The following is a 12,914-nucleotide window of genomic DNA, read 5'->3' as shown; positions in this document are numbered from 1 at the left end:
CCTTAACGGCATTCAAGAGTACTAGGCTATTCCAGTCCCTGGTTGCATTTATTTGTTTCACTCGGCGCTGGGATTTTATACGAACGCTTTTTGAGCAGAGTTTCACATCACCAATAAATGGTTTTCCAATCTTGCCTTCGTTCTTTATGGCAGCGGGTGGTTGTTCTGTAAATAATTTTTTCAAATCTCCAAGATATGGCACGATTTCAGTTGCTCCTGTTTGATTTCAGTGAACATTTTTTTCATCGTGTAAGATATTTTCGTTGTTTTTGGTTCTTCTCTGGAATGAGAAAATATTTAGAAACCTCTTCCGTTGAAAGCGATTTCTGTACTTTCAGTCAGTATATTTTTTCGCGCGCTATTGAAAATGACCTGTACACGATGAAGTAAAGTAAAATTCAATTCAATTCTTCATTATGCACTATTTACATCGATTACAAGATAGTTAATACTATATTAGCACTTACTAGAAAATAAATATAACACATAAAAGCACAAAAAATAACCAAAAAGATAGGTCCCACTCCGCTCGCGGATTCACGCTTCGCTCGCCGAATATTTTTCCGCCCTCGCTGGGAGCCTGTTCGCAGGCTAAGCTGGTTACCACCATATTAAAGATAAATGCGGCATTAAACAACATTTAGCATTAGAAAGAGGATATTTGATGGGCGCGCGGGGATACGAATTTTCTCTTCGCGTGCTGAAAGTATCTCTGCAGGAGTGAGCGAAGCGAACGAGTGAGAGGTACTTTCAGCACGAGAAGATAAAATTCGTATCCGTAAGCGGCCATGTAATGTTCTGTTTATTATATAGATATTGATGAAATGTCCAGATTTAAAACAACCTGTTTTACTCATTTTCGAAATGATGAAAAGGTGGTCACCGACCGCTAAAACACGCATGTTGTGTAACATGAAACATGATAGGAAAGTTATGATAATGTAAAATTGCGCAATAAAAATGTTTATGTAGTAGAGGAGGATTATATTAACCACAAAAGTATCTTACAATGACGAGGAAGCTCGCGTTTTATTGGCTGATCGTGTTCGTTACCATGACGACACCTATGTAAAATTGCGCAATAAAAATGTTTATGTAGTAGAGGAGGATTATATTAACCACAAAAGTATCTTACAATGACGAGGAAGCTCGCGTTTTATTGGCTGATCGTGTTCGTTACCATGACGACACCTATACAGTTCTCACATCTGAAAGATAAAAATGATAAGGTCACTGCGCGCGTTGAAGATATGATTTTTTAGTAAAAGGAGAAATACTGGTATTTCATCAGTATCTATATAATAAATAATAAATATATCTACTTGTGTTAATCACTAACATACATTGTTTTAAGATGTGTATTATTACATGAATATAATATAGACGCGCTTGCATTATGTACAGAAAAAATAAGTAAAGGAAATTTATTGCCCAGAGGAAAAAAATGGATTTATGATGTGTGACATGCTTAGTCAGTTATTCCCATGTTGCAGTTTGGGCATTTCTGTCATCCGGGATTTTATGGAGATCATTCACCGTTTGTGCAAGCTAGGCGGCGGCTGATTCAACAGAGTCAAATCAATTTTCCCTCTCCACCCTCCCTATTTTTATATATTTCTTGTGGATGACGTATGTCCCCTCACTTTTGCTGGGATTATGTCTTCTATATTTGGGTATTTTCTAGGTTACTATGCTGATTTTTAATAAACGGCCTAGCCCATCAGGGCTTGGCCAAAATATCCCAAACATATGGGTATATTATTTGTGTCCCAGCAAACGGAGCTCGCCCAGAGCAATGACTTGCCAACAATATCAGTCAGACTGTATGGAGCATGAGGCATAATAAAAATTTTTTGCACTGTTCAAAAATTACAATTCAGTTATTCAGTTATTCAATTATTTTGTGAAAGTAGGAGAAACTGTTTGAATTGTTTTTTAAAGGAATTATAAGGTAAAGAAACTGAATCCAGATTTTTGATGTTGAGCTGAAATGTTGATTGCGGACCATATCTAGTTGTACTTATCCTGTAGAAGTTTTGACTCGATGCATACGTGGTATTATGACAATGGATTTCAGATGCTTGTGTATTCCAGTAGCTGGAATACCTTTTTTATCATTTTGAATTTTGTGGGCAAAGAGTGCTATCCTCAACTTGTAGATATTATTTAATTCCTTGATTTCAAGTACAGCATAGTAAATTTTAGAATTTTCCGTCCAGTGAGCAAAAAACATGCACCGTACATATTGATTTTGTTTAATGAAGTCAATACTCTTGTGAGTCTTGTTTTGCATGCACTGCCCCAGCTCATGATACCATAATTTAAGCAGAGCTTTGCAAGAGTATAATATAACTGCGTAAGGACATTTAGGTCAACATATTTCCGTCCCCTAGCTATAAAGTATTGCTATATATATAAGTTTTTTTGCTAGTTTGTTATTTACATGCTGAATCTGAGATTCCCAATTTAGGTGTTGATCTATGTAAACTCCTAAGTATTTAACAAATGAGTTATACGTTCAATGTTATTATTTATAATATTGATACGAACAGTCTTTCTTTCTGACGAAATTAGCCCTTGAGCTCTGGACTGTAAGAAACGCATGTCGTAAACTTAAAATATGTCACTGAGTTGGAACTTTCCAAAGGACTATGTGGGGAAGTCAAAATAATATTCAATGTTTGAATAGCTAGTTGTATTGGCTTCATTTTAATATATGCACATGGGCTGGGGTATCTGTGCATGGTGTAATCGATAAGCGTTTCATCATTCAGACTGAAGATACCCCTGCAAACACACACAGTAACCAAAACAACATCTTTCTTACTTGAGTCTCTCGATAAGTTCAAACCAGTAATGAGGATTTTAGTACTGTGACGTTTCCATGTTTCAGAACCCTTATGAAAATCGGAACATTTTAAGCTAACATACCCCTTTCGATATTTAAGTAGACAAAAAGCAAAAGCAACATTTTTTTAGTACGTTGTTAAGAAATTCCGGGCAGTTTTTATGGAGTTAAGAAGATCCTCTTTGGTTTTGGGCTTTCAAAGGTTACATCATCTCTGTTCACCAAAATCGAACTGATGTTGAAGCTAATTTTGAAGCCTTTTACCTGGGACCTTAACCTAAATCTTAAATAAAGACTCCTCTCTTTGCTCTGGAGCTTCTAACGGATCTCCAGGGTAAAGAAGCTCCTAGCTCAGCTTCAATTGTTGAAATTTAGAAAATAACACAAAAACAGGCTTGCAAGGAAAGACGTTTTATTGCTTGTTGGTTGATGCAGTGCTGTTGTTATTCAAGTGAACAATTCTAACGGTGTAACGGAGGAAGACAATTTTTGCATACACAAGTTAAAGGAAAAAAGCGTGAAAATGTGGAGGGTGTAAACTGCAGGTTGCAACATCCTTTCACCATAGCTGAAACAACCCAAAACTTCACTTATGCTAACATTAGCCCTAAAAAACAATGTTAGCCCAAGGTTAGCATTTTTGTTTGGGTTTGGGTTGTTTCAGTCATAGTAAAACAATGACCTGCAATCCTAACCTGCAACCTGCACTTTACACCCTCCGTTTAAAATGAGGTTTGTCCAAATACACCCAATCTGCCGGAGTCGGATGGTAACGAGTGGACCGTCGATCCGATCGATTTGTTTACCCGTCGATCCGAGTCGACCCAACAAGACCTGCCTTTGCAAAACTCGGTCCGTCTTACGGGAAGTCGGTTTGCGAGAGTCAGATATGGCCTTATGACCGCAAATAGCCTTTGCTTGGAGTTTGGATGTCAGGGTGAGTGGATCGCATAAAGAAATAATGTCTCTAAGTCACGCACACTGCTCAACCTTTTCCAATTATTTATATATTTACTCTTTAAATCCCTCGTATTAATGATCTTAGCATCACGCCTTCTTAAAAGTGATGAAGACTTTGTTTGAAATGTCAGTGAAGCACCTCAAAAATATTACGAGTCAGTGACAAGGTTAGCGAACAAAAAATCTGATCATATCACTCCAGTCCTTATCAATCTTCACTGGCTCCCTATAGAACATCGCGTTATCTTCAAGCTTCTTCTCTATACCTATAAAGCACTTCATGGTCTGGCCCCTGATTACTTGGCAAATCTGTTAACTTTCTATAAACGTGTCCGCACCCTCCCTTCCTCAAGGTCCAACAATCTGTCTGTTCCAAGATCTAGAACCTCCACCTATGGTGACTAATCCTTTGCGTGTGTATCCCCTGGGCTTTGGAACCGTCCAACTTCCTGATTTCATAAGATACTCCGAGACCTTAGATTCCTTTAAAACTAGGCTTAAGACACACCTTTTTAAAATTGCTTTTAACCTATAGTAAATAGGTGGATTGGTACAAACGGTTAGTGAATGAGCGATGTATCGTTGGCATGCCTTAAGTTTAACAGACTTTCAATCATTTTTGTTTTGAAGATAACGGCAAAGAATCTAGCGCCTCAACTAAGCATGGTCTATATCAATACAATACAATACAATACAATACAATACAATAAAAGTTTATTGTGAAAATACAGATTGGCTTGTTTTATTTAAATGCTATGACTAAGGATGACACGTATTCTTTATTTTCTCTATTAAAAAGTTTGAAAAGTGCATCGTCATGTGAAAGCGATGGGTGACTGGGTGCGGCGGTTCGATGACAAGGCTCTTAACGTCCATTCAATTAGATTTGATTATTTTGGCAAAGATTTTCTCACAAGCTTAATGAATTCCGGTGGTCTGCTCTCACAATTTCCGAAAAAAAAAGAAATAAACTAACTGTATCCCCCTGAGCGAAAAAATAAACGAAACTGATCACTTGTTTTGGCCACAAACCCCTAGATAATTTTCCAGCTGAACATGACCTTTTTTACCTACGAATTCTACTGTAACAACTCTGGTTCAAAACTTACTTCTCAGTCATTGTTCAAAAAGGTACTTCTCATATTAAGGTTTTTACAGCCCCGCGAATTGCTCTTTTTACGCGTTCTTGGATCAAGATTTTTCCTTTGCCGACATCACCTGCTGTGACCACGTTGCGTGTGTCAAGCCAACATGGTCATTGGTGACATCTTTTTATCTCAGGTCAAATTTCATATGCTGAGGAAATTGAAGTTATTTTTCACGCACAAGTCCTAAGGTTTTTTTTTACCGGTCTAATCTTACTACAATTAAATTGAATAACATAATCAGAACTGAGTTGGAGGCCATGCCTCTAATATGAACAATTTTGAAGGTCATGTTTTTGTGTGACTTTGCAAAGAAGGCCCGCAACCAGCCGGGGACATTAGACAAACTACAACATCACGCAAAAAAGGAAAATATCCAATGCTACTATCCTGCAATCTTTTATGCACTCGTGCAGGTTAAAAGGAACACCCGGCGACACTTTTATCTGACATTTTTCAAAGACCTTGGAAGGCTGCGATCTTCTCGTTGGCTGGCTTCTATAAATTCGTATACCGTATTGCCAGACTCTTCATTTGCTTTGGGCTGAGAGCTCCTTTTTTGTTCTGATAAAAACTGTAAACTGAGATTGACACGCTTTCAATTCACTTGGATTGTCTAAAGTTGTCCATTTGTAGGTGAGGTCAAATAAATTTTGTTTACTTCTTGATTGTCTCCATTGCCATAGAATGATTTAAAGGCATACTCTTTGTTGAAGTAATTGCTGAGGCAATTACTTTAAAGTCCGACTTTCAATGTAATTCCTGATAATATGGTCCATTGGAAAAAAACAGGAACAACGGAACTCGAAAACACGACTGAAAAATAGCAAGAATGTTCGTCGAATAGGGGAACTTATTGATTTGGCCTTCAGAGCTGATTTCTGTACAGTAAGTAAGCATTAAGTTTAGTTGGTTTTATCAACGGAGTTGATAATGTAAATTGACCACCCTACAGGGATTCTAAAAGCTGACGTTTCGAGCGTTAGCCCTTCGTCAGAGCGAATAGAGGAGTTATGGGGGTTCTGTGCAGTTTTCATAGTAGAGTAGGAGCTACGCTATTGGTGGTAACATGGCAAAGTGAAAAACAGGAAACATTAGTTAAATGAAAAGCGTTCGTTAATACCGTGGGGATTAAGGGTGCCGATTTGGAAGACGATTCTTGTCTTGACATTTGCGGTTCCGAAGGTCCTGACGAAGGGCTAACGCTCGAAACGTCAGCTTTTAGAATCTCTGTACGGTGGTTTTATGTACTACTTCCCCACCGACGTAGCACCAGAGTTTCTTTAGAAACTACCTCCTTTATTTTCTGATTTTAGTCGGTCGAGGCCAGGAGAATCAAGGGGTCGAGAGAATTGTACAAGAGCAGAATTTTACAAGAGATAAATTTGGAGACTAGCAATCGAAAAAGCTGAATGGCAAAATCAGATAAAGCATATGGGTATCCCTAAATCAGGGGAACTCAACGTCAATTTTCGGAAAATATCTGTTCGGATGACGATTTGAGATCTAGAATTTTCGGAACATTTGTTGTAAATTTCTTTCTTGCCTGCCTCTCCTAGGATTTTCGAACATCTGAAAAATGGTATAATTACCCATTTTTAACAGATTTTTACCCTAAAAAGGTCGCCTAGAATTTTCGGGAGCCTTTTTTTTGGCTGAAATTTTCGAGAAGGTAAGTTTTGATCCCTATAATTTTCGGATCGCTAGACTTTCAGCTAGGAAATCCGAACAGATGAAAAATGTTTAGGGGATAAAAATATGCCCATATCTACGGTTTAAATACTAAAATACGTTTAACAATGCTACGTTTAAGTGGTTTTGAACTATATTCTCGTTGGTTGCCCCTGCTAAATCGGATATCTTTATAGCCACTATCGCACCATTCTCACTTGATCCAAATACTTAGCAAAACTGGACCCCCCACCATAATCTTTCCTTCTCATATAGTTCCGGTCTCCTGTAACTAAGGGACTTACTCAACGTTCGATTCTTGTTTTGTCCGGTTCCTGTTCACGCGAGGCGAAGCGTGACCACTGAATTTTCACACTGCACGAGCAACGAGAATTCAAAGTTAACTACAGGTGGATTTTATTGTTTCGAAAGACATTATGAAATGCTCAGGGGGCAAATTAAATATGTATTTGCCCCCCCCGGGCATCCCATAATAGCTATTTGAAACAATAGAAATCAACATGGCCGCCCTATCTGCAAAAAGGTATATGGACCCTGAACGTGAGTTTAAAGGGTTTGTTCGTGACTTTGTTGCTTGATGTTTGTAGCACGTTCCACGAAAGATTCATGGCAGATCCGTGCTTCTATGTCTAGAACGTTTTTTAACCTGGAAGCTATTTCATTTGCCGCCTGATATAATAGCTGCCGGTCGGTTTTTTATGGGATGACCAGGGCAGGCAGAGTTGGGGGTCTAGAGAACGATGGGCTTAGTTCCCTGTCGGCAAAAATAATATTGTGAGTGTACACAGCATCTGGATAGATTTTGTGATCGATTTAAACACACTCTCGTTAAAAAAAAAATGCGAAGAAACCAGGCCCTATATTCATAACTCGAGTTTAAGAAAGAAACACAAAAGAATTGATACAGAACACATCAAATCCAACACGATCAGCATGATGGAATTTGCTCAGTCACGGTCACTGTTGTTGAGTATTGCCGAGAAGGGAACTTTAGAGCTTCCTGGCGTTGAAAGCGATATTGTTGTGGAAATCCTCTTTGATTCTGGTCAATTATTCTATTTGTGAGTGTCAAAGGTTTTTGTTAGTGATTATTAAACGAACTAAAACATAAGTAACCAAGGGACTTACTCAAGTCACTCAACGTTCGATTCTTGTTTTGTCCTGTTCCTGTTCACGCGAGGCGAAACGTGACCAATTTTAACACTGCACGAGCAACGTGAATTCAAAGTTAACTACAGTTGGATTTTATTGTTTCGAAAGAGATTATGAAATGCTCAGGGGTCAAATTAATATGTATTTCCCGCCCCCCGGGCATCCCATAATAGCTATTTGAAACAATAAAAATCAAAATGGCCGCCCTATCTGCAAAAAGGTCTATGGACCCTGAACGTGAGTTTAAAGGGTTTGTTCGTGACTTTGTTGCTTGATGTTTGTAGCACGTTCCACGAAAGATTCATGGCACATCCGTGCTTCTATGTCTAGAACGTTTTTTAACCTGGACTATTTCATTTGCCGCCTGATTTAATAGCTGCCGGTCGTTTTTTATGGGATGACCAGGGGAGGCGGAGTTGGGGGTCTAGAGAACGATGGGCTTAGTTTCCTGTCGGCAAAAATAATATTGTGAGTGTATACATGATCTGGATAGATTTTGTGATCGATTTAAACACACTCTCGTAAAACAAAATGCGGACAAACCAGGCCCTATATACATAACCCGAGTTTAAGAAAGAAACACAAAAGGATTGATACAGAACGCATCAAATCCACCACGATCAGCATGATGGAATTTGCTCAGTCACGGTCACTGTTGTTGAGTATTGCCGAGAAGGGAAACTTTAGAGCTTCCTGGCGTTGAAAGCGACATTGTTGTGGAAATCCTCTTTGATTCTGGTCAATGATTCTATTTGTGAGTGTCAAAGGTTTTTGTTAGTGATTATTAAACGAACTAAAACATAAGTAACCAAGGGACTTACTCAACGTTCGATTCTTGTTTTGTCCTGTTCCTGCTCACGCGAGGCGAAGCGTGACCAATTTTAACACTGCACGAGCAACGTGAATTCAAAGTTAACTACAGTTGGATTTTATTGTTTCGAGAGACATTATGAAATGCTCAGGGGGCAAATTAATATGTTCCCACTCCCGGGCATCTCATAATAGCTATTTGAAACAATAAAAAATAAAAATCAAAATGGCCGCCCTATCTGCAAAAAGGTATATGGACCCCGAACGTGAGTTTAAAGAGTTTGTTCGTGACTTTGTTGCTTGATGTTTGCGGTAGTTTCCACGAAAGATTCATGGCACAGCCGTGCTTCTATGTCTAGAACGTTTTCTGACCTGGACTATTTCATTTGCCGCCTGATTTAATAGCTGCCGGTCGTTTTTTATGGGATGACCAGGGGAGGCGGAGTTGGGGGTCTAGAGAACGATGGGCTTAGTTTCCTGTCGGCAAAAATAATATTGTGAGTGTATACATGATCTGGATAGATTTTGTGATCGATTTAAACACACTCTCGTTAAAAAAAAAATGCGGACAAACCAGGCCCTATATACATAACCCGAGTTTAAGAAAGAAACACAAAAGGATTGATACAGAACGCATCAAATCCACCACGATCAGCATGATGGAATTTGCTCAGTCACGGTCACTGTTGTTGAGTATTGCCGAGAAGGGAAACTTTAGAGCTTCCTGGCGTTGAAAGCGACATTGTTGTGGAAATCCTCTTTGATTCTGGTCAATGATTCTATTTGTGAGTGTCAAAGGTTTTTGTTAGTGATTATTAAACGAACTAAAACATAAATTTGCCAGCATGAGGTTCAGACAGTACAAAAGACTTATGCTTTACAAGTGCTGTTCACGTGCGACTGCTAAAACGAGAACCCGCTGGGCTACTGACCGCTGCTTCGCTTGTCCCTTTTTTGCGTGATAGGTGCGTGAAATTTTTCTACAAGTACGCTGACAAAAATTCTTTTTCTGCTTTGATAAATATACCAAGGCAACAAATTAGGGACAACGTGTTATCTACCAAAACAAAATTATTTTTGCATTTTCAAGTCACCACTTATTAAAAGTAAGTTTTATTTTTCAAGCGTTTTCCTTCAATGTGTCAATGACGTGTGTGGTTTTCCCCTGTTCACGTGAAAGACCGGAAACACGAGAACTGGTCAATTATCGATGACCCATATGAGTACAACTTTTCATGAAGATTACGATAAAAATACGCACCAGCAAAATTTTTGCTTTAGTAACATTTGTCAGTCATCAAGAGCAAGTCGTGGAAAACGTCGTCGAATACACCGAAATTTTGTTCGAGTTTTACAACAATAATTATTATTGAACTCAGAAGTTAATATGTTGATTGAGTTGCTTGGTGAAAGCCCTGCTCGGAGTTATTCAGCTGACTCCGCACCGGTATACAGTTTGGACGAGGGTACGCTCTTAAATATTTTCAGTTTTCTATCCTTAAAGGATTTGTTGCGCGTATGCCAAGTTAGTCGGTTGTGGTACAGATTATCATTTGACTTGCTCTTATGGAAGAACACGGACTTACGACGTTTCTCTAACAGTCTACATGACCCGACAAAGTTTCAAGCTTTGGCGAACAGTCGACTTGGGGAAAAGATCAATTGCATCGATTTAAGTGGATTTGTTTTGACGGAAGACTCTCTTCGAGTTCTTGCAATACAGTGCAAGAAATTGCGCGTCTTGAAATTGAGAAGTGTGACCTTCTCGCAAAATTGCACCAAAAAGAGTGAGAAGGATGTTGTACTCTTTCCAAAACATCTAGAATGTCTTGACATCCGCTTCTCCCATGGTAGCCCCAGTGTGTACCGGGCAATTGGGAAAGAGCTTAGACACGTAAAATGGCTGGGCCTGTGTGATGCCTTCTTCCGGACTCTTTTAGCGGATGAAAGTCTGGAGACTACCATTGACGGTATGAAGCATTTGAGGAAACTTGACTTAAGTCACTGCTTGATGCTCAAAGACTGCTCTTTGGCTCTTTTTTCGCGCTGCAGAAAACTTGAAGTCCTGAGTGTGCGAAAATGTTCTTTCCTTACGGGTGACTGTATTGAAAACTTTCTGCAATCATGCACCAAATTAAAGACTCTTATCCTGGACGGAATCAGTTTAGACGACGACACAGTGCAACGAATAGCTTGGCGTTGTGCCTCTTTGAAACATCTTGAGTTAGGGTGGTGCCGGCTCATCACCCAAGCAGGGCTGAAATCGGCCCTTCCTCAAATAGCGAAAATCCAGAGCTTAGAGTATTTAGGGCTTTGTGCTATTGGAGACGAAAAGGGTCTAGATGATGACATTCTCTTGGAATTGGGTAATAGTTTATCATACTGGCGATCTAAAAAATTGAAATCGCTGAACGTGAGTCGCTCACGTGAATTGACGCAAGATGGTGTAGACGAGTTCCGTCGGTCGTGCAGTTTTGTAGAGATATTAGACACGACTGATTGCCCAGCGATAAAGCAGTTCGCGATTCAAGATCAAAGAAAACTAAGTGACTTTAAGAAACATCAGGTCTTTGAGAACGGTAACACCACCAATATTACAGTTTCTGAGAGCGACAACAAAGCCTACAGGAGAAGGAATGGTTACATAAGCGCTACGCAATTTGCCAGATCCAAATACATCCTGGAAACACCACTATGATCAATCAATATTTGTTGACCTATAATATAGTTATCTTACCTTGCGATCGTAATATACATTCTTACTATAGATATTTGATATAGAGTAGTGATACGTAGTCGTTTATTTTCATTGATTGGACCGTTAATTGCATTGTTGAATCCAATCCATTCATGAACCGATTTTCTTGAAGGTCAAGTATAGAATTCCATATCAAGTTTTGTCTTTCGTATTATACGTACGGATATTTTACCGTTAAGATTTGAACCCTCCAGACGCCTTATATAGGGAACAGAACACGTTCGATATGCGCCAAGTCCGCGCAAAGTTTTTGTCGCAATAACAAATGAAACAGGTTTTTTATCCGCAGGGAACTCAGTTGGCCCTAACAAGCAATACGATGAAGAAAAAAAAATATTGTTTTTTTTTTTCAGAGCAGTCAAGGAAGTCTCAAGTATTTACCATGTTCGAACAGGTCAATGCATTAAATCCTAGTATTAAAATAGCTCGAAATCGTGGGTCGTTTTACGTTCCCAGAGGATGTTCACTTCCCAACAATTTTTCACGGTGTAAATCAGTTTTGGAACACAAGAAATTTTCATGATTAAATTTGGGGAAAAAGAAATGCAATGTATGTTACAATTTATTTAAGAGTTTTCTCAGTCAGTTGTAGAAAATCATATAGATGGCTTGTAAGAGGCTATTAACCCTGACTTGATCGTAGTACATTTTTTGTTATTTAATAAACGATTAATTTGAACCGGGCAGATCTATTTCTCATCTGTAAACCACGACGAGCCGATTATGTTTCAAGGGTATTACGTTGTTTTCGATGCGCATCCCTCTTGAAATTCGATCGAAAATATATGTAAACACGACTGGATAAAGACAACGTCCTTCAACAAGCATTCAGCTCTGACAGATAAGCTAATCTTGTTTTCCCAAATAAATTTAGCTTGACGGAGGAGAGAGTTAACTGAGAAACTTGCAAAAGCAAATTGTAGATCAACATCCAGTCGAAGTTCTGACCGGATGCGACGAGGTTGAGTAGCCGTTTGACCAACCCTTTCGAGCAGCAATACAAGAATTGCCTCAGTATCGCAATATTCACCCCTTAACCGAACCGGCGCGTAATAATCGCATGCAAGTAGAAAAGTAAGCCCGGTGAAGATGCGGCAGTATGACGGTTCCTATTTTCTTTCTCCTTTAAAGTCGGTAAGCCCTTTCAAATACAATGTTCACCGACCGTAGAACTGCACGGGCTGTTTTCTCTATGTCAACTGTCCTGGCAAATCTCTCTTGCTCTATAAAAGCCACCGTATGGACTCAATTAAATAAAACTGTAACGGCGGATGTCATTTCAGTTTTACCGGTACACATTAAAAAATATATACAGGCAAATATCATTAACGACTTGCATGAATGTTTATTATTTCCTTTTTTTCTTAGCAATGTGAAAGCATAACAGTGTTCTAGACCAGAGCTATCATGAATTTATCTTGCGCTTGTTCATCTACTGTTCCACATCCTGATCCGTGTAAACCACGTGCTCATCTCTTCCCTTAGGTCATCATTGCATTCACGCCACCTTTCCACAGATATTTTCTGCCAGTGATCGTGTGCGCGTCTC

The 12,914-nt window shown here is 39.1% G+C and overlaps 1 protein-coding gene across 1 annotated transcript; it reads left to right on the top strand.

Moving 5' to 3' along the window:
* Positions 1-9,830: 9,830 nt before the first annotated feature.
* Positions 9,831-12,668, top strand: LOC137969809 (F-box/LRR-repeat protein 20-like). The gene has a single exon (XM_068816183.1). It carries the CDS (start codon positions 9,995-9,997, stop codon positions 11,303-11,305), a length of 1,311 nt encoding a protein of 436 aa, XP_068672284.1. The 5' UTR covers positions 9,831-9,994; the 3' UTR covers positions 11,306-12,668.
* The last annotated feature ends 246 nt before the right edge of the window (positions 12,669-12,914 follow it).

Source organism: Montipora foliosa, chromosome 9 (genome assembly GCF_036669935.1).
Source record: "Montipora foliosa isolate CH-2021 chromosome 9, ASM3666993v2, whole genome shotgun sequence".
Lineage (NCBI taxonomy): Eukaryota > Metazoa > Cnidaria > Anthozoa > Scleractinia > Acroporidae > Montipora > Montipora foliosa.
The sequence above is the reverse complement of the archived record's forward strand: the minus strand, read 5'-3'. Positions and strand labels throughout refer to the sequence as shown.